Source organism: Ranitomeya imitator, chromosome 1 (assembly GCF_032444005.1).
Source record: "Ranitomeya imitator isolate aRanImi1 chromosome 1, aRanImi1.pri, whole genome shotgun sequence".
In the NCBI taxonomy this organism is placed as follows: domain Eukaryota; kingdom Metazoa; phylum Chordata; class Amphibia; order Anura; family Dendrobatidae; genus Ranitomeya; species Ranitomeya imitator.
Genome location: NC_091282.1, coordinates 378296768 through 378317317, shown reverse-complemented (window position 1 = coordinate 378317317; position 20550 = coordinate 378296768). Strand labels below are relative to the sequence as shown.

The 20550-nt window shown below is 45.0% G+C and overlaps 1 protein-coding gene across 5 annotated transcripts in view; it reads left to right on the top strand.

The window, feature by feature from the left end:
- Positions 1–18559, top strand: part of TUT7 (terminal uridylyl transferase 7) — a 119830-nt gene extending 101271 nt beyond the window's left edge. For all 5 annotated transcript variants that reach the window (XM_069761971.1, XM_069761962.1, XM_069761969.1 and 2 more), the window contains 8 exons: positions 5623–5800; positions 6073–6120; positions 6205–6296; positions 12388–12503; positions 13786–14099; positions 14265–14341; positions 15887–15944; positions 17710–18559. In XM_069761971.1, coding sequence (XP_069618072.1) covers positions 5623–5800; positions 6073–6120; positions 6205–6296; positions 12388–12503; positions 13786–14099; positions 14265–14341; positions 15887–15944; positions 17710–17777 — 951 coding nt within the window. In that variant the 3' untranslated portion in view covers positions 17778–18559. The remainder of the gene's footprint in view (positions 1–5622; positions 5801–6072; positions 6121–6204; positions 6297–12387; positions 12504–13785; positions 14100–14264; positions 14342–15886; positions 15945–17709) is intronic.
- The last annotated feature ends 1991 nt before the right edge of the window (positions 18560–20550 follow it).

Below are 20550 nucleotides of genomic sequence, written 5' to 3'. Positions count from 1 at the left end.
TCAGGGCCCGGATTGGACTCATCAGCCACCTCCGGACCCATAACTATTAATTCTCTTCTAACCCTGAAGTCATGGTCATCTTCGAAAACGAAGGACGAACATCAGTGTCTGTGGGAGACACTTGAGTCTGGTTCAGACCCCAACGTTTTTATTTTATTTTTTACTCTTCTGTAAAATTTTATTTTTTAATCAACGGAGTGAAGGGGGCGACGGATCCTTTCAAGGTTCCGATCTCCCCCGAATCATCAACAGGCGAGCACGCAGAGTATACCTCCCCGTACCCTCCCCTACGACGTGGGAAGCCATGCCTGAGCTCACTTCAGGGGCGACTGTTCCTTTCATGGTCCCGATCTCCCCACACCAGCAGGAGGCGACCACATGGAGTGTCGCCTCCGTGTATCCTCTCCTGGAGCCAGGCCTACTGCCGGACAACTGACCCTGTCCACCCAGGGGCTGAACTCTGTGGATGTACAGAGGCCCCTCTCAATGGCGTCCGAGCAGCCCCCACTGTCCCACCACAGTGAAAGCGAATGGAACAAGGAGGCGGACGGTTCCTCCCCATCTCCCTAACAAAGGGATGATGGATTGAGGTTTAGCCCTCCATCCCTGCGCCGTCCACGCTGCAATACCTGACCTGCAGTCATCCACGGTGGCTCCATGCCGGGATGCGCACCAATGGTGAGTTGATCCTGTTAGCGATGGACCTCTGCAGCGGGATATTCACATGCTCACAGGCAGTCTCAGGCCTCCCAGTGGCCCACCTCCCTGAGGTAACGCTCTGGCCGGTTGCAAAAACTTAGCCCCCGTCTTTGGCTGATGTGTAGGCCTCACCCCGGAAGCGCACTATGGTGCCCTAAGACTGCTCTGCCCGCCTTTCTGGCACTTCTCGACTGGCACAGAAGCGCTCAATTTTCTCGGCCACTGCAACGCCCCTCATTTCTGCTGCTGGTATCACTCCCGCCGGGTGCAGAAATTTAGGCCCCAGCTTGGGCCTATTCATGGAAGTCTCGAGGCTCTGCCCACATCGTGCCTGTGGCTCTGCCCTCCGAATTGGTGCTTCTCGCTGGGAGTTGCTTTTATCACCTCTGCAACTCCCATCTTGGTCCACCCGTCAGGCTCACACATGGGCGACGACTTTGTATTAAAGGGGCACAACGACTCTGCAACATGGCATGATAAAGGCAGGACCCTTGTCCTAAAAGCGCAAGACCAGTATTCCCTGGTCTTAAAGGCACATGACCAATCCGAAGCCAGTCACCCTAAATGAGTTCAGGAGCCCTCTGCCGCTGATCCTAGTTTTTCCCAGTGTGCCTAGTTCCCTCAGGACTTTGTCACTGCCGCAACCCATGGTTTCTCTGACCAAGAGATTGAATCCCTTTGTGGCTCAGAGTACTCGCAGGACCGATATACATGGTCCCTCTCCTACATGGAATCCGTCGGTTAGCAGGGGCCGCGAGTATTCTAGAAACGTACAGGCATCTAGAAAACTGAAGTTTTCATTTCATGATGTCTCTCTCCAAGGATTTGCTGGGGGATGTACAAAGGCAACATGGATCGGATATTGCCTTGGACCTGGACTTGTTAGAGCTTCAGTAAAGGCGGAACTCGCCTATTTATATCAACCAATCTCTGTACATTGACGAGGACTCCGGTCCGGCTTTACACTTCGCAGTGTCCCTCATAAGGAGACGACAAACTCCCTTGTAGAGCATTTGCCATTCAGTCCGGATATGTGATTCACCGAACAGAAGCCTCCACGTGGGATGCCATGCCTGGTCTGATTTTTAAGGGTGACTGGTCCTTTAAAGGGCACCGAACTCCCCACACCATCAACAGACGAGCACACGGAGTGTCGCCTCCATGTATCCTCTTCTGCAACCTAACGCCAGACAACCTGCCCTGTCCATCCGGAGACCTGAACTGTGTGGATGTACAGAGGCACCCTTTTCGGGCGTCTGAGCACCCCCTCTGCATTACCACTATTTATCAGAAGATGCGAGAAGGCGGATTATCCCTCTCCACTTCCCTGTTAAGAGGATGGCGGATCGAGGGTTCCTAATTTTTAACTCTGCACCATCAAAAGAGAGCGGCAATGGCAAGAGTCTGACCTGCTGGATTCAGGCACGCATTCTGCCACTTGGCAGATTAACCGGGTAGAATCTCCTTTGGTATACCTACCAGAATCCCTGCCCGATGTGTCATCAATTGAAAATACCACGGACTGTCAGATAGCAAATCTGGTTTGTTCCGTTTTGCGGCTTTGGGCCCAGCGCTCTACCCTCCCTAGCCGCTGCATTTATTGCTAGAGAAATGGTCTCCTGGCTGGAGACCTTATCTACTTTGATTCACACCAGTAACCTTTTCCTGAGTACAGTACAACTGGCCAATAAAATATTTTGAGCGGGAGACTAACAAAGGATCTTGCGTTCCTACAGTCCCAACCAGCAGTGGAAGGGCTGTCCAGAACAGTCTAGATCTAAGGGATCTTGGCTCCAAAAAGGGAAACGAAAAGTAAGACCAATCCTGGGCCTCAAACTTCTAACAACCTTTGACAAGGTTCTCCTTCGAATGGAGTTCCTCCGCTCCGCCATTACTTCAACAGAAAAAGGTGGCGTTTCTGACCGCCATCGACACTGGGGATGCTTACCCTCTTCAAAAATTTCCTTCGCTTTTCCATTCGTGAACAGCATTTTCAAGTCACGACTGTGTCCTTCGGCTTTGCTACCGCACCCAGAGTGTTCGCAAGGCTCATGGCGTCTGTCATGTTCCTCTTGCACTTTAGAGGCATGGTCGTCCTGCCCTGTTTGGCCGACTGTCTAGCCGCCATTCCAGGACTACGCTAAGTAGTCTATATCACTTGCGATACCCTCTCACTTGGGCTGGCAGCTAAACTTGGACAAGTCCTCATTTCCAGCCCAGCAAATATCCTTTTTGAGGATGATCCTGCACACTTCCAGAAGGATGGTAATCCTCCCTCGAGACAGGGAAGGTCATGGCTCTTCAACAGGGAGCTCGCGCATGTGATCATTCACCCCCTCATTTCATTCGATTTGCTGGGGAGGGTTCTGAGGAAAAATGGTGACGACAATGGAAGCAGTTTCCTTCGCTCCGCTCATTTTCAGCAAGTCAAACAGACTTTCAGACGATGGTCTCTGAGCTCCTTCTTCATCCAGGGCCTTTCTCCCGGTTCCATGGTTTAGTTGCTACCAATGCCAGTCTTCTCCTGATCATTGCTCTGGAGATCCGAATGGTAGTCCTACAGCAGGTCCACTGCCTTCTGGCGGGTCAACCCATCCGAATTCAATTGGACAATGCCACGGGTATGCCATACTTCAGTCATCTAGCAGGTACCCACGGTCAGGCGCCATGGCCGAGGTACCTCACATTCTCTGATGGGCCGAGATCTATCATTCGGTGATCTCAGCAGTACATGTCCCAGGAGTAGAACTCTGGGTGGCGAACATATTCAGCCATCAGGGTCTCTCCTCAAGTGAGTGGTAACCTCACCTGGAGGTCTTCTATCAGACCTGCCTTCACTGGAGCTTTCCAGTTGTAGATCGGATGGTGTCCAGACTGATCGCCAATGTACTTGAGTTCGTGGTTGGACCTTGAGATCCAAGAGTCATCGCACTGCATGCTCTGGTTCTTCCGTGGTACCAGTTTCCATAACTCCCCTTCCACTACTTCCAAAAGCCTTTTGGAAGCAGAAAGGGCCCCAGTGATCCTCAGAAATCCGCACTGACACGTCAGTTTTTTGCTTGCGGAGCTGGTAGCTTTCCACCTTTCTGCAACAAAACTGCAAGTAGGGACTTTCTCGCAGGGAGTCTTCATACATAGGGAAGAACGATCGCACACCATTAGATCATTGAGACCTTAATAGTCCAAGGAGTATTATAGTAGACTCCTTTTTGATCCGGACAAACATTACTATCAGGGTAGGTCCCCCTTTTTTCCTCTGCGATATCCTCATCCTGACGAGTCTTAAGAGCTAGCTGCTTGGTTCTTTCAGACTTTTTTCCCTTATTTCCTTCAAGGCAAGGTTGTCCTCAGGCCATCACCGTCCCTTGTTACCAAGGTGGTATTGTATTACCACTGTTATGAGGGCACAGTTCTTCCCTCCATTCCATCTTGTGGACTGGTGCCGAAAGATGAGTTCCCCATAATCTGGTCGAAGTGAGTGCTCTGAGTAGGTACATCTCAAGGACCGCGTCCTTCCGAAGGTTGGACACTTTATCTTGGACTTTCTGACATTTACAGGAAGGGTTAGCCGTTTCACCGGCCATGTTAGCCTGGTGGATTCCTTTCACCATCCTGGAGTCCTTCCATGTTAGATGTCAGCCTATCTCCCTGTCTCTCGTGGGTTCTAGGCACCAGGCGTCAAGGCACGCCTGCAAGTTTGCGGATTCGTCCAGTCCGCATGCATTCTTGAAGCACTATAATTCCCACACTTCCACAGATGGGAGTCTGGGCAGGCGGACTCTGCAGGCCGTGGTGGCGCACTTGTAAGTAGCGATTACACAGGGCCTGATCTGATGTTGTCCCCACCCAGGGACTGCTTTAGGGCGTCCCACAGTCTGTGTCCCCCAATGAGACGAAGGAGAAATGGGGATTTTTGTGTACTCACAGTAAAATCCTTTTCTCCGAGCTATTCATTGGGGGCACAGCTCCCACCCTGGTGTTGGCTTATGCTTGTTTCATAACCTGATATGCTATACTCTCATATATAATGACATGCTATATGTTATTGATCTCCTACTGCTTTTGCACCGAACTGGTTAGCTGAGAGCCAGCAGGAGGGTGTATAATGCAGGGTCAAAGCTAACTTTCTTTGTATCACTTGGTGTCAGCCTCCTAGTGTTAGCAGCATACACCCACGGTCTGTGTCCCCCAATGAATGGCTCGGAGAAAAGGATTTTACGGTGAGTACACCAAAATCCCTATTTTTACTATTGATGCTGCATGTGATTTCTGAGCACTATTTACTATTGATGTGATTTCTGAGCACTAATCTCCATCATCGCCCTGCCCAAATGGCTCAAAAAAACACTCTGGACAGGGATGCTCATGTAGGAGCTGTGCTTGGTTATGTACAGGCTCGATAGAAACTGAGTGGGGTCAGTACACTATATGCGCAAACTCCTGCAGAAGCTGCTTGCATTGAGCGATCAGTGAGGCTATGTGCACACGCTCAGGATTTTTTGCGTTTTTTTTGCATTTTTTCCACGATAGGATGCATATGTATGCGTTTTTATCATTTAGAATGCATTCTACAATTTTTGTGCACAGGATGTGCTTTTTTCCATGAAAAAAAACGCATCGCAGTAAAAAAAAGCAGCATGTACACTAATTTTGCGGATTTTTAGCGTTTTCCCGCTATTTAATGCATTGGGAAAAAAACGCACACAAAACGCGTAAACTCATGCGGATTTCTGGCAGAAATGTCCGTTTTTGTCGGGAATTATCTGCAAGAAATCCTAAACGTGTACACATACCCTCAATCTGGGGATGTTCATCCCTACTTCTCATCTACACTTTGCTGCCCTTGGTAACCTTACAAATGACTGTTAGATTTTTAAAATTGTGCTGGATAGTAAAAACTTAAAACAAACATTTGAATTTTAGGCAGAGTACTGGCCAGAATATGGGAAAAATAAGGAATCCGTTGGCGAACTATGGCTGGGCCTCCTGCGCTTTTACACTGAAGACTTTGATTTTAAAGAACATGTCATCTCAATCAGAAAAAAAAGCTTGCTAACAACCTTTAAAAAGCAGTGGACATCCAAGTATATTGTCATAGAAGGTACATGTGTTTCACATTGCTATTTAATGTTATGCACTATGCCATAAGGCAACATCCTTAGTAGTATTACAAAATAATCAAAGCGATTTGAGCAATCCTAAATATAAAAACTTCTGCATCTTCCTTTTAATTTTTATACACTGAATTTTCATGAAAACATTACATTAAAAAAGCTGTGTGACATAACTGTTCACTGATGGTTAATCAGTCACATCTTCTATTTTTAATGCAACATACTGATCTATGTAATTTGTTTTCATTTATAAAAATAGATCCATTTGACTTGACTCACAACCTTGGAGCTGGATTATCCAGGAAGAGTAAGTTCTTTAAAATGTCAGCATGTTACTGTATTGTGATCTATTGATGATAAAGTTAATTTTATTTTATTTTTTACCCATCAGTGACAAATTTTATAATGAAGGCTTTTATCAATGGGAGACGTGTGTTTGGCACTCCAATAAAGGGAATCCCCAAGGAATATCCATCCAAAATGGTAATCCATAGTTGTAGCGTCATATAAATAGTTCTGGATAACCCCTATAACATATCTTTTTACTATGGGCATAAGAACTTGTAGGCAGGTAATTGCCAAGTGCCTGCCTATTGTGCCCATCACCGATCTCTGGTGATTTAGCGGCTTTCACTGACGTGTAATGACATTCAAGTGGTCAAAATCCGCAGCGGAGACTATTGTCTCCGCTACAGAAAATGACAGTGTCTTGTAAATCCGCACCGCGGGCAAGTTTACGCATAGGGTTTCTATACATCCCATCCGCTGTCTTCTAATGCAGAACGCAACGCTTATGCACTGCACCCAAAACACTGCTATTCCTGATCGTAGGTACACAGCCAGACTCAAATGTACTGTACGCACTTTATTAACCCCTTCAAGACCCAGCCTATTTTGACCTTAAAGACCTTGCCGTTTTTTGCAATTCTGACCAGTGTCCCTTTATGAGGTAATAACTCAGGAACGCTTCAACGGATCCTAGCGGTTCTGAGATTGTTTTTTCGTGACATATTGGGCTTCATGTTAGTGGTAAATTTAGGTCAATAAATTCTGCATTTATTTGTGATAAACACGGAAATTTGGCGAAAATTTTGAAAATTTCGCAATTTTCACATTTTGAATTTTTATTCTGTTAAACCAGAGAGATATGTGACACAAAATAGTTAATAAATAACATTTCCCACATGTTTACTTTACATCAGCACAATTTTGGAAACAAAATTTTTTTTTGTTAGGAAGTTATAAGGGTTAAAATTCGACCAGCGATTTGTCATTTTTACAACGAAATTTACAAAACCATTTTTTTAGGGACCACCTCACATTTGAAGTCAGTTTGAGGGGTCTATATGGCTGAAAATACCCAAAAGTGACACCATTCTAAAAACTGCACCCCTCAAGGTACTCAAAACCACATTCCAGAAGTTTATTAACCCTTCAGGTGCTTCACAGAAGCAGAAGCAACATGGAAGGAAAAAATGAACATTTAACTTTTTAGTCACAAAAATTATCTTTTAGCAACAATTTTTTTATTTTCCCAATGGTAAAAGGAGAAACTGAACCACGAAAGTTGTTGTCCAATTTGTCCTGAGTACGCTGATACCTCATATGTGGGGGTAAACCACTGTTTTGGCGCACGGCAGGGCTTGGAAGGGAAGGAGCGCCATTTGACTTTTTGAATCAAAAATTGGCTCCACTCTTTAGCGGACACCATGTCACGTTTGGAGAGCCCCCGTGTGCCTAAAAATTGGAGCTCCCCCACAAGTGACCCCATTTTGGAAACTAGACGCCCCAAGGAACTTATCTAGATGCATAGTGAGCACTTTGAACCTCCAGGTGCTTCACAAATTGATCCGTAAAAATGAAAAAGTACTTTTTTTTCGCAAAAAAATTCTTTTAGCCTCAATTTTTTCATTTTCACATGGGCAACAGGATAAAATGGATCCTAAAATGTGTTGGGCAATTTCTCCTGAGTACACCAATACCTCACATGTGGAGGTAAACCACTGTTTGGGCACATGGTAAGGCTCGGAAGGGAAGGAGCGCCATTTGACTTTTTGAATGAAAAATTATTTCCATCGTTAGCGGACACCATGTCGCGTTTGGATAGCTCCTGTGTGCCTAAACATTGGCGCTCCCCCACAAGTGACCCCATTTTGGAAACTAGACCCCCCAAGGAACTAATTTGGATGCCTAGTGAGCACTTTAAACCCTCAGGTGCTTCACAAATTGATCTGTAAAAATGAAAAAGTAATTTTTTTTCACAAAAAAATTCTTTTCGCCTCAATTTTTTCATTTTCACATGGGCAGTAGGATAAAATGGATCATAAAATTTGTTGGGCAATTTCTCCCGAGTACGCCGATACCTCATATGTGGGGGTAAACCACTGTTTGGGCACTCGGCAGGGCTCGGAAGAGAAGTCGCGCCATTTGACTTTTTGAATGGAAAATTAGCTCCAATTGTTAGCGGACACCATGTCGCGTTTGGAGAGCCCCTGTGTGCCTAAACATTGGAGCTCCCCCACAAGTGACCCCATTTTGGAAACTAGACCCCCCAAGGAACTTATCTAGATGCATATTGAGCACTTTAAACCCCCAGGTGCTTCACAGAAGTTTATAACGCAGAGCCATGAAAATAAAAAATAATTTTTCTTTCCTCAAAAATGATTTTTTAGCCTGGAATTTCCTATTTTGCCAAGGATAATAGGAGAAATTGGACCCCAAATATTGTTGTCCAGTTTGTCCTGAGTACGCTGATACCCCATATGTGGGGGTAAACCACTGTTTGGGCGCACGGCAGGGCTCGGAAGGGATGGCACGCCATTTGGCTTTTTAAATGGAAAATTAGCTCCAATCATTAGCGGACACATGTCACGTTTGGAGAGCCCCTGTGTGCCTAAACATTGGAGATCCCCCAGAAATGACACCATTTTAGAAACTAGACCCCCAAAGGAACTAATCTAGATGTGTGGTGAGGACTTTGAACCCCCAAGTGCTTCACAGAAGTTTATAACGCAGAGCCATGAAAATAAAAAAAAAAATTATTTTCTCAAAAATGATCTTTTAGCCTGCAATTTTTTATTTTCCCAAGGGTAACAGGAGAAATTTGACCCCAAAAGTTGTTGTCCAGTTTCTCCGGAGTACGCTGATACCCCATATGTGGGGGTAAATCACTGTTTGGGCACATGCCGGGGCTCGGAAGTGAAGTAGTGACGTTTTGAAATGCAGACTTTGATGGAATGCTCTGTGGGCGTCACGTTGCATTTGCAGAGCCCCTGATGTGGCTTAACAGTAGAAACCCCCCACAAGTGACCCCATTTTGGAAACTAGACCCCCAAAGGAACTTATCTAGATGTGTGGTGAGCACTTTGAACCCCCAAGTGCTTCATAGAAGTTTATAATGCAGAGCCGTGAAAATAATAAATACGTTTTCTTTCCTCAAAAATAATTATTTAGCCCAGAATTTTTTATTTTCCCAAGGGTTACAGGAGAAATTGGACCCCAAAAGTTGTTGTCCAGTTTCTCCTGAGTACGCTGATACCCCATATGTGGGGGTAAACCACTGTTTGGGCACACGTCGGGGCTCAGAAGGGAAGTAGTGACTTTTGAAATGCAGACTTTGATGGAATGGTCTGCGGGTGTCACGTTGCGTTTGCAGAGCCCCTGGTGTGCCTAAACAGTAGAAACCCCCCACAAGTGACCCCATTTTAGAAACTAGACCCCCCAAGGAACTTATCTAGATATGTGGTGAGCACTTTGAACCCCCAAGTGCTTCACAGACGTTTACAACGCAGAGCCGTGAAAATAAAAAATCATTTTTCTTTCCTCAAAAATTATGTTTTAGCAAGCATTTTTTTAGATTCACAAGGGTAACAGGAGAAATTGGACCCCAGTAATTGTTGCGCAGTTTGTCCTGAGTATGCTGGTACCCCATATGTGGGGGTAAACCACTGTTTGGGTACACGTCAGGGCTCGGAAGTGAGGGAGCACCATTTGACTTTTTGAATACGAGATTGGCTGGAATCAATGGTGGCGCCATGTTGCGTTTGGAGACCCCTGATGTGCCTAAACAGTGGAAACCCCTCAATTCTAACTCCAACACTAACCCCCCCACACCCCTAACCCTAATCCCAACTGTAGCCATAACCCTAATCACAACCCTAACCCCAACACACCCCTAACCACAACACTAACCCCAACACACCCCTAACCCTAACCACAACCCTAATTCCAACCCTAACCCTAAGGCTATGTGCCCACGTTGCGGATTCGTGTGAGATATTTCCGCACCATTTTTGAAAAATCTGCGGGTAAAAGGCACTGTGTTTTACCTGCGGATTTTCCGCGGATTTCCAGTGTTTTTTGTGCGGATTTCACCTGCGGATTCCTATTGAGGAACAGGTGTAAAACGCTGCGGAATCCGCACAAAGAATTGACATGCTGCGGAAAATACAATGCAGCGTTTCCGCGCGGTATTTTCCGCACCATGGGCACAGCGGATTTGGTTTTTCATATGTTTACATGGTACTGTAAACCTGATGGAACACTGCTGCGAATCCGCAGCCAAATCCGCACCGTGTGCACATAGCCTAATTCTAAAGGTATGTGCACACGCTGCGGAAAACGCTGCGGATCCGCAGCAGTTTCCCATGAGTGTACATTTCAATGTAAACCTATGGGAAACAAAAATCGCTGTGCACATGCTGCGGAAAAACTGCACGGAAACGCAGCGGTTTACATTCCGCAGCATGTCACTTCTTTGTGCGGATTCCGCAGCGGTTTTACAACTGCTCCAATAGAAAATCGCAATTGTAAAACCGCAGTGAAATGCGCAGAAAAAAACGCGGTAAATCCGCAGCGGTTTAGCACTGCGGATTTATCAAATCCGCAGCGGAAAAATCCGCAGAGGACCAGAATACGTGTGCACATTCCTAACCCTAACCCTAGCCCTAACCCTACCCCTAACCCTACCCCTAACCCTAGCCCTAACCCTACCCCTACCCCTAACCCTACCCCTAACCCTAGCCCTACCCCTAACCCTAACCCTACCCCTACCCCTACCCCTAACCCTAACCCTATTCTAACATTAGTGGAAAAAAAAAAATTTCTTTATTTTTTTTATTGTCCCTACCTATGGGGGTGACAAAGGGGGGGGGGTCATTTATTATTTTTTTTATTTTGATCACTGAGATAGATTATATCTCAGTGATCAAAATGCACTTTGGAACGAATCTGCCGGCCGGCAGATTCGGCGGGCGCACTGCGCATGCGCCCGCCATTTTGGAAGATGGCGGCGCCCGGGAGAAGACGGACGGGACCACGGCTGGATCGGTAAGTATGATAGGGTGGGGGGGGACCACGGGGGGGGGGATCGGAGCACGGGGGGGGGAATCGGAGCGCGGGAGGGGTGGAACGGAGCGCGGGGGGCGTGGAACGGAGCACGGGGGGGCTGGAACGGAGCACGGGGGGGTGGAACGGAGCACGGGGGGGGGTGGATCGGAGTGCAGGGGGGGTGATTGGAGCACGGGGGGGTGATTGGAGCACGGGGGGAGCGGACACGAGCACGGGGGGGAGCGGAGCACAGGACGGAGGGGAGCCGGAGCAGTGTACCGGCCAGATCGGGGGGGTGGGGGGGCGATCGGAGGGGTGGGGTGGGGGCACACTAGTATTTCCAGCCATGGCCGATGATATTTCAGCATCGGCCATGGCTGGATTGTAATATTTCACCCGTTATAATGGGTGAAATATTACAAATCGCTCTGATTGGCAGTTTCACTTTCAACAGCCAATCAGAGCGATCGTAGCCACGAGGGGGTGAAGCCACCCCCCCTGGGCTAAACTACCACTCCCCCTGTCCCTGCAGATCGGGTGAAATGGGAGTTAACCCTTTCACCCGATCTGCAGGGACGCGATCTTTCCATGACGCCGCATAGGCGTCATGGGTCGGAATGGCACCGACTTTCATGACGCCTACGTGGCGTCATGGGTCGGGAAGGGGTTAAAGATATAGATATGTCTCTGGTGTTTGGATTTGAAATCTGACTTTTTTGATTTTGTGAAGTGTACACTTTGATGCGCGTCAAGATTAAGTCATGGATCACCTGCAGACAACAGCTACAATTGCATATCAAGCAGGGGTTGGCAGTATCTAGCAACATGCTATTTGCAAAATTTTATGCTTTTTTTATTTTTTCTGTATTTGTTTACACTTTTTTTTTTTGTTTTTTTAGTGTCCTTGAATGTCAAAACCTTGATTTGCTGTAAATCTTTATTTTATAGCACCATTAATTTTACAGTGCTTTATAGACACAGTGCAGTTTTTCTGTATTGCAGTGTTATCCATATCAACATAATGCTGATACATCTCTTCAGACCCTGCCTAAAGTCACCCCCTCCTTCTGTCAAACAACTTTCACCCCATTATTGCTGTTGGTAAAGCCGTGTCAAACCGCTAGGAACGCTCTATCAGCTACACCCTTGCTACTGATGTCCTGTTTAGTTGCCGTACCTGCAAGATCAGGGTGACTTGCATATCTATCATGATGGTGTTTTATATTTTTTCCTAATTTTATTGTAGGAATACTTCTTTGATCCAGATGTCTTGACTGAAGGAGAAGTTGCTCCAAATGACAGATGTTGCCGCATTTGTGGCAAAATTGGACACTTCATGAAAGACTGCCCACTGAGGAGAAAGTAAGGAACAGCATATTATTGAAGGAATACAAACATTATATAAAATATTATCAACCTTTTTAACCCCTTCACCCTAAAGCCTGTTTTCACCTTCCTGACCAAGCCAATCTTTACAATTCATACCACTGTCACTTTGAGGTCCCAACTCTGGAACTCCAACGGATCCCACCGATGCTGAGACTTTCTTGTTACATATTGTACTTCACGATGGTGGTAAAATTTTCTTTGATTTGACTTGCATTTATTTGTGAAAACAGAAGTTAGGCAAACATTTCGCAATCTTCAAACTTTTAATTTGTACGCCTTAAATCACTCATATAGCACAAAATGGTTAATAAACATTTCCCACATGTCTACTTTACAATCGGCACAATTTTTGTAATATTTTTATTTTGTTAGGAAGCTATAAGGGTTAAAAGTTGACCAGTAATTTCTCATTTTACAACAAAATTTGCAAAACCTTTTTTTTTTAACAATTTTCCTATAGACCTAATGTTTGTTTCTTTCGCAATACTAAATGTGATTCTTCAGAATTTCTTTTAGTCTATGCCTTAAGAGACCTGTGTAGTCTCGAAAGCTTGCAATTTACCTTTTAATGGCTAACTGAAAAGATGGTATCAACCACTGAGGACTCTCAATTCTAAATATTTTTCTATCCACTGGCTAACACTGTACCAAGATATTAATCTTTCCTATATCTAATATTAGACACCTTTCTACCCCTTCACGCAGCTGTCAACTTTTTTTTTTCTTCATAACTCTTATTTTTCCATCCACATAGCCATATGAGGATTTTATTTTTTATTGTGGGATGAATTGCTTTTGAATGACAGCATTAATTTTATCATGTGATCCTCTGGGAAGTAGGGAAAAAATGCATGTGTTGAAATTTCAAAGAGCGTGCAATTGTACATTTTTTATTTGCCATGGGCAGTATATGGTAAAACCTGTTGTGGCAATGATTCTCCAGGTCAGTATGATTATGCAGATACCAAACACATAGTGGGGGTTTTCATCACCAAATAAACAAAATTTAGCTTGTTGCCATTTTCCAGTACCCATAACTTTCTCAATTTTCAGGCTAAGGGGCTGTGTAAGAGCTTGATCTTCTTGGGCCCTGAGCTGACGTATTTATTTTTTTAACTACTGAAAACATTATGGGGAAGATGCAATGTTTTGATCCTATTGTATTTTATTGCACTGATGAAACCTTTAGTGGTATCTCTTCAATAATATAGGTAGTTGCTGGATACTGACTTTATTGTCCATATTGCTTCTTTAGCAGAGTTAGAAGGCGTAACCATGAAAAGCCTACAAACCAAAGATATGTAGACAAGCGACAACAAAGAAATCTTGAAGATAACGAAATGAACATGGAAGGTGGTGATGGCTCCTATATAGATAAAAAGCAGAACACCGTACCCAATAAGCCTCATCAGGGAGCCAGAAGCACGGTTGAAGCCTGCAGAGACAGAACACCCAAATATCCTAGTGAAAAGTGGAGACGACAGGAAGAAGTGAGGGAGAAGCGCTGCTTTATATGTGGAAGAGAAGGTCACATCAAGAAAGAGTGTCCTCATTACAAAGGAGGAGCAGGTGAGCAGCCCTTGCCTGTATTTGGTATGCAAGGGCTTCTAGCAAAGCTTAAGTACCTGAGTGAATTATATAGAATTCTAAAATATATAGATTTTGGCAGTGTGACTTGTATAAACTGAACTCACCACTGTACGATGATTACGCATCTATTTTTTTCAATGGTAGGTAGCCCAAACGCTGATGCGTCATTTGGATCTCCATCAGCGTCCAGTCCACTGAAATCCCAGGGAAGGTTTATCCCGGTAAGTCAGTTTCAAATTTTTGGTCTAACTAAATACCCCCCTCTTTCTACAACAAATCCTAAAAACTAATCTGCCACAATTGTGATTGAGTCAGCCATGGTCAATTGAATGGGACTGTACTGTGATGGCCCCACTGTGCAGTATAAAGCAGGTGCAGTGATGTGGTACCTTAAGGTTATGTGCACACGTTGCGGAATGTTTTGCGTATTTTTCCTCACTGATTTTGGTAAATCAGCAAGAAATCCACACTTTGGATTTACTGCGGAATTACCGCGGTTTTTGTACAGATTCCACCTGTGGTTTTACACCTGCGGATTCCTATTGAGGAGCAGGTGTAAACCACTGCGGAATCCGCACAAAGACTTGACATGCTGCGGAATAAAAAAACGCTGCTTTCCGCACGATATTTTCCGCAGCATGTGCACTGCAGATTTTGTTTTCGATAGGTTTAACTCATGGAAATCTGCTGAGAATCCGCAGCGGCCAATCCGCTGCAGATCTGCAGCGTGTGCACATACCCATAGGGTACATGTATACATTCCGTAATGACTGCACTTTGGACAGAGCGGGAACCCTGCTCTGCCCAAAGCGCCGCCCTCTTCTGTACGCACGGTGTTTCTGGAGATGTTCATTGCACACATCCAGAATCTCCGCACCCCATACATAGGGCCCTGTGATTTACCTTGCGGCGACGAAGCATCGCCGCAAAGTAGACATGCTGCATTCTAAAAAGATGCGCCGCATGTCCGTTAACTCAGGGCTGCCGGGTGCATGTTCGCACGCATAGTGGCGACGGTATTTCGTAAAATCCCCTCCACTAAGCTGTAACATCTGGACGCTGCAGGTTGAACACTGCGGCTGTACGCAGCATCCAGTCTGCAGCTAATCCGGATGTAATCCTGAACGTGGACACATACCCTTATTCTCGGGCTCAGTGGGGTTCCAGAGGTTTAAAAACTAGAGTAAACTTTATTGTAAAAGCTAAAGGAATCTGTAGAGGTTGCTTGTCTAGAAGTGGGAAGGCGACTGCTTTGATTCTGGCTTACAAGACCCTGCACAATGCTGAAGATTAGTATGGATTTTTAGTATTTTATCGAAAAGTGGGACATGCTCTTGGTCATGCGTGTGTACATAGTAGACCTAAGTGACTTGACTTCATCATGACTTAATGTGACAATGCTACATTCTTCAGGGCGTGTTTTTATTTTTTGTTTGTTTGTTTTTAGGGGGGAGGGGGGGGGGTTCTAAAATCTCTCAGGTCCTGCAAGTGTCTTATGTTACACATAGACCTTTATATTGTATAGGCAAGTCGAAACACAAGGTGTATGGACTTCAGTATAAGTATTTGTTTCCACTCAGCAAGACTAGGCTATGTAGATGCAGAATGTCAGTGTGGATCTGTTTTTAGAAGGACACATCTGTACAACACTGTCCCATAATTTATTGAAATTGGGGTAGTGTGCTATCTAAACATACAATTGTGACTGCAAAGCTGAAATTGAAAACTAGTTGTGAATTCTGACATTGGTTTTTGCATAATTTCAGGTAGTACCATTACATGATGAAAAAAGGAAGCCGAAGATGTCTTTCAGCCCTCAGTCAGGTAAATGGATTTAGAACTGCTATGCTAATTATGTATTAAATAGAGGTATTCTCAAGTTTAGAAGTTATCCCCTGTCTAACAAGATGGGGCATGACCTCCCAGTAGCTGGGGGTCTAACCACCGTGACCCACTTGCCCTCTGATCTTGAGACTGGAGTGGAAGTCTGACACTCCCATAAAGGTACCGTCACACTAAGCGACGCTGCAGCGATACCGACAACGATCCGGATCGCTGCAGCGTCGCTATTTGGTCGCTGGAGAGCTGTCACACAGACAGCTCTCCAGCGACCAACGATGCCGGTAACCAGGGTAAACATCGGGTTACTAAGCGCAGGGCCGCGCTTAGTAACCCGATGTTTACCCTGGTTACCATCGTTAAAGTAAAAAAAAAAACAACCACTACATACTTACCTCCCGCTGTCTGTCCCCGACACTGTGCTTCTCTGTACTGGCTGTGAGCGCCGGGCAGCCGGAAAGCAGAGCGGTGACGTCACCGCTCTGCTTTCCGGCCGCTGTGCTCACAGCCAGAGCAGAGAAACAGAGCGCCGGGGACAGACAGCGGTAGGCAAGTATGTAGTGGTTGTTTTTTTTACTTTAACAATGGTAACCAGGGTAAACATCGGGTTACTAAGCGCGGCCCTGCGCTTAGTAACCCAATGTTTACCCTTGTTACCAGCGAAGACATCGCTGAATCGGCGTCACACACGCCGATTCAGCGATGTCAGCGGGAGATCCAGCGATGAAACAAAGTTCTGGACTTTCTTCTCCGACCAACGATGGCACAGCAGGGGCCTGATCGCTGCTGCCTGTCACACTGGACGATATCGCTAGCCAGGACACTGCAACGTCACGGATCGCTAGCGATATCGTCTAGTGTGACAGTACCTTTAGAATTAATGGAGCGGCAGTGAAAGACCAACAGGACGCAGCTCGCTGCTATCTCTGATGCTCCCATTAAGAATGAATGGAGCTGCAGCGCACATGACCAACTTCTGCTTCATTCACATGGGGCTCTTTCTAGCTCCAGTTCTCTGGATCAGTGGGGGTCTCACCAATCAGTAAGTTATCTCCTGTTCCATGGGTAGGGAATGACTTCTAAACTCATAAATACCCCTTTTTAATTGTGGCAAAGCAAATGTATGTTTTAAAACCTGAAATAAAACGTACAAATGTGGTAATCCTAAAAATAACATGCTGGTTTTACAGCACAGTAAGCGCCATAAAAACACATTCAACACTTAGACCCCACTAATCTCATATTGACCTGTTCACTGACTAGGTCATCAGTTGTTAGTGGTCAGCCACTTTCTCTTATTAGTTCAGCTTTCCTCGGACTACACAGCACTTATCAGAACTAAAAGCTATGCGGAGTAGCAAAAAAGGGGGAAAAAAGTATACACAGAATATTTGTTTTAGAAAATCACATTTAAAATTAAACTATATATCATACATGCAAACATAATAGAAAAAAAACAAATGGAGGAGACATGAAGGTAGGCAAAGAATATGCTAGGGATCAGTATAGAACACACTGTGGATAGTTATAGGGTATACCTTTTCTGTCAATAGCATGAAGTGCCGCTAAAGTATGTGCCTGCTTAACCATGGTAGGTCCAGACCACTGCAGCCGTTCTTGCAGCCCCTATATAGATCTTTTTTAGTGCAGTTTATACTACGTTCCGCGTTTGTTCTGGGAAAGCATTCCTGGATCACACGCCAAATGTATCTTACTTTTCTTTTTTTTTCTTCTTCTTCCCTCTCCTTAGGAAGCCTTTCCACTAAATACATGACTCAGGGAAAAGCCTCTCATAAAAAGGCACACCAGGAATTTTAAGGGTGAAAGCACACTGCCACAGATGGAGCCCTATACCGTCCATGAACATGCCTCTACCTTTTTTTTGGAACAAAGTTTACGTTGAGCAAAGCTTCTTTGTACAAGACCAGCAGCATTGAAATATTGGACATTGAAAAAAATCCAATTTTTCTTTTTTTATTCAAGATGGGAATTTAAAATTTAAAAAAAACGTTGTTTTAATGTAAAACTTACCATGGGAACCTACTTCTTAATTTATTTTATTTGAACATTTTAACTAAAGATCCACGGAGATATACTTTGTGTATGCCAAGCTGGACCATATTAAATTATAATTTGAATTTAATGCCCCCTATAACCCACCCTATTTTAATTGCAGCAGACCTATTAATATCTCTGGTTGCCCATGTAACGAAGATTCCTTGTTTTCTTTTTACAGAAATGAATATTTTTTGAGGTAAATTATATTTATTGTGTCGGGAGTCCTTGTATAAAATTGTTTAGACCATTTGTGAACCGCTGCTGTAACATGATTTTATGATAATTGTATCCAGCTCGATTTTTGAGTCTTTTTATGTAAATACCTCATTGGATGCAATGCTACATCTATTACGATTTCTTTCCTTTTTATTGGTCCTCTTTCATGTATGCTTTGAACATCATCCTGAAGAAAAAAAACGGCTCTTGATGTATTGCATGACATTTTACTCTGAAAGCGGGTTGTTCCAGAAATTTGCTGCTAATGTCCAAAAAATAATTGCAGAAAGAGGTTTATGGTGATAATAAAAAGAAGGAAAGTTCAATGCCTCTTTTTTTTGTATTTCTATATTTTTGACTCTTGATATTTCTGAGCCATTGACATCCATGCAGAATTGCGGGCTACGGTTTTCTGAGTGCTGTAGATGTGAGTGGCCACATTTGTGCATCCAGTTCTCCGTTTATTCTGTGTGGGTGCTGCAGGAGACACCTGTTCTCTCCAAAGGTGAGTTTCAGAGGTGGCACCTACATCTAGCACACTTGGAGGGGTGAAATCATACTGACAAATTCCCTTTACAAGAGCTACATGTGCATTCGAATAGTTAAGTTATTGCTGGACTTTTCTTTAAATGTCCAGTGCATTTCTCCTTTACTGAAAAATCAGTGTTTGATTTGATATGCAAATGAAGCTGACAGATTCTAGTAGATCTGAAGACTGTCAGCTCTACTTCTTGCCCAGCTTCAGGCAAAGAAGGGAGTTGAGGCAAGCAGGAATCTTATTACTATTTTTACTAATATATTTATGTACATTTACTTTATACCACACCTATCAAGAAAAAGGGCTACAACTGGACAAAATGCAGTATAAGACTATTTGCACACGTCCGGAAAGTATGCAGAAATTTCCTGAGAAAATCCTGAGGTTTTCCGCAGGAAATCTGCATGCGTTTTTGTCGCGTATTTTGCACATTTTTTTGTGCGCATTTTTTCCGGTGGTTTCCGATGCAATAACATAGTGGGAAATCCGCTTAAAATCAGCAAAATTAATGAACATGCTGCATTTTTTTTCCGCATGCGTTTTTTTTGGGGGGGGGGGTGGAAAAAAACGCAACATGCACAAAAATTCCGGAAACCATTTTAACCCCTTCGCGCCATGCGCCGTACTAGTACTGCGCTGCCGGCACTGCATTAGTGCCAGCCGCAGTACTAGTACGGCGCCGCCATTTTCCGGTCACCGCGCGGCACCGCGCGGTGATCGGGTTCCGGTGTCTGCTGTCCCTGACAGCAGACCATCCGTGCACGCAGCCCCGAGTGCCTGCACCGCCCCCCCGCATCAGCGATCGCTGTGATTGGCTGGTCAATTCTGACCAGCCAATCACAGCGATTTGACAAAGTTTAAAAAAAAAAAAAAGCATGTGACAGGCTGTGATTGATGCTGTGTGACGTCGCACCAATCACAGCCGTCACAGTAGGTGGGGTGATCACCACGTCACCTCACCTGATTAACCCCTATGGCGCTGATTGGCTAGAAGCTATTGTTCAGCCAATCAGCGCCAAAGGGGTTAATTTAAAATACCGATCACCGCCCTGCACGCCATCATTCTCTCAGATTTGGCGTGCAGAGCGGTGGTCTAAGCCCCTCTGTCACCTTAGTCAAATAATCCATTGGTGGCCAGTGCGATCGTCCCTGCGATCTCCTGCTTCCAGCTTGTGCTTCAGCTTGTGCTCCAGTGCTGTGTGCTCTCTGCTGCCATCTGCCTGCTGTGTGACTCCTGTGATCACAGCAGCAGCAGCACCTCCCCCACCCCTTTCCCATCCCCCCATCCCTGTTCCAGTACCCCCTCCCTCCCCCACCCTCCAATTGAAATTTTTGCGCACTTTTTTGCGCTTTTTTTCCTGTGCGCGGCGTCCCGCGCAGAGCATTCGTGCTCTTCCTGTGTCCGCAGCGCTCTGATCAGTATCGCTGCTGATCAGAGACTGCGCCACAGGACTTTTATTTTTTAGCTAGTTAGTGTAACGGACTTCGCAGTCTAAGCAACGTCCGATTTTTTTTTTTTTTTTTTTTTTTTTCTTTTACAAAAATATAATAGTAGTTAGTACAGTGTAGTCTTAGACGTAGATTAGCTGGTGTCACAGCGTTCGTGACGACCGGTCTTTTTTTTTTTTTTTGGAGAAAAAAAAAATTGTACAGAGTAGTTTAGTGGTAGCGTGTTAGTGTAGCCGGCGTCACAGCGTTAGTGACGACCGATCATCTTTTAGAAAAAAAAAAATCGTACTGAGTTTTATAGGTAGGGAGGTAGCGTCTTGTGCATAAAAA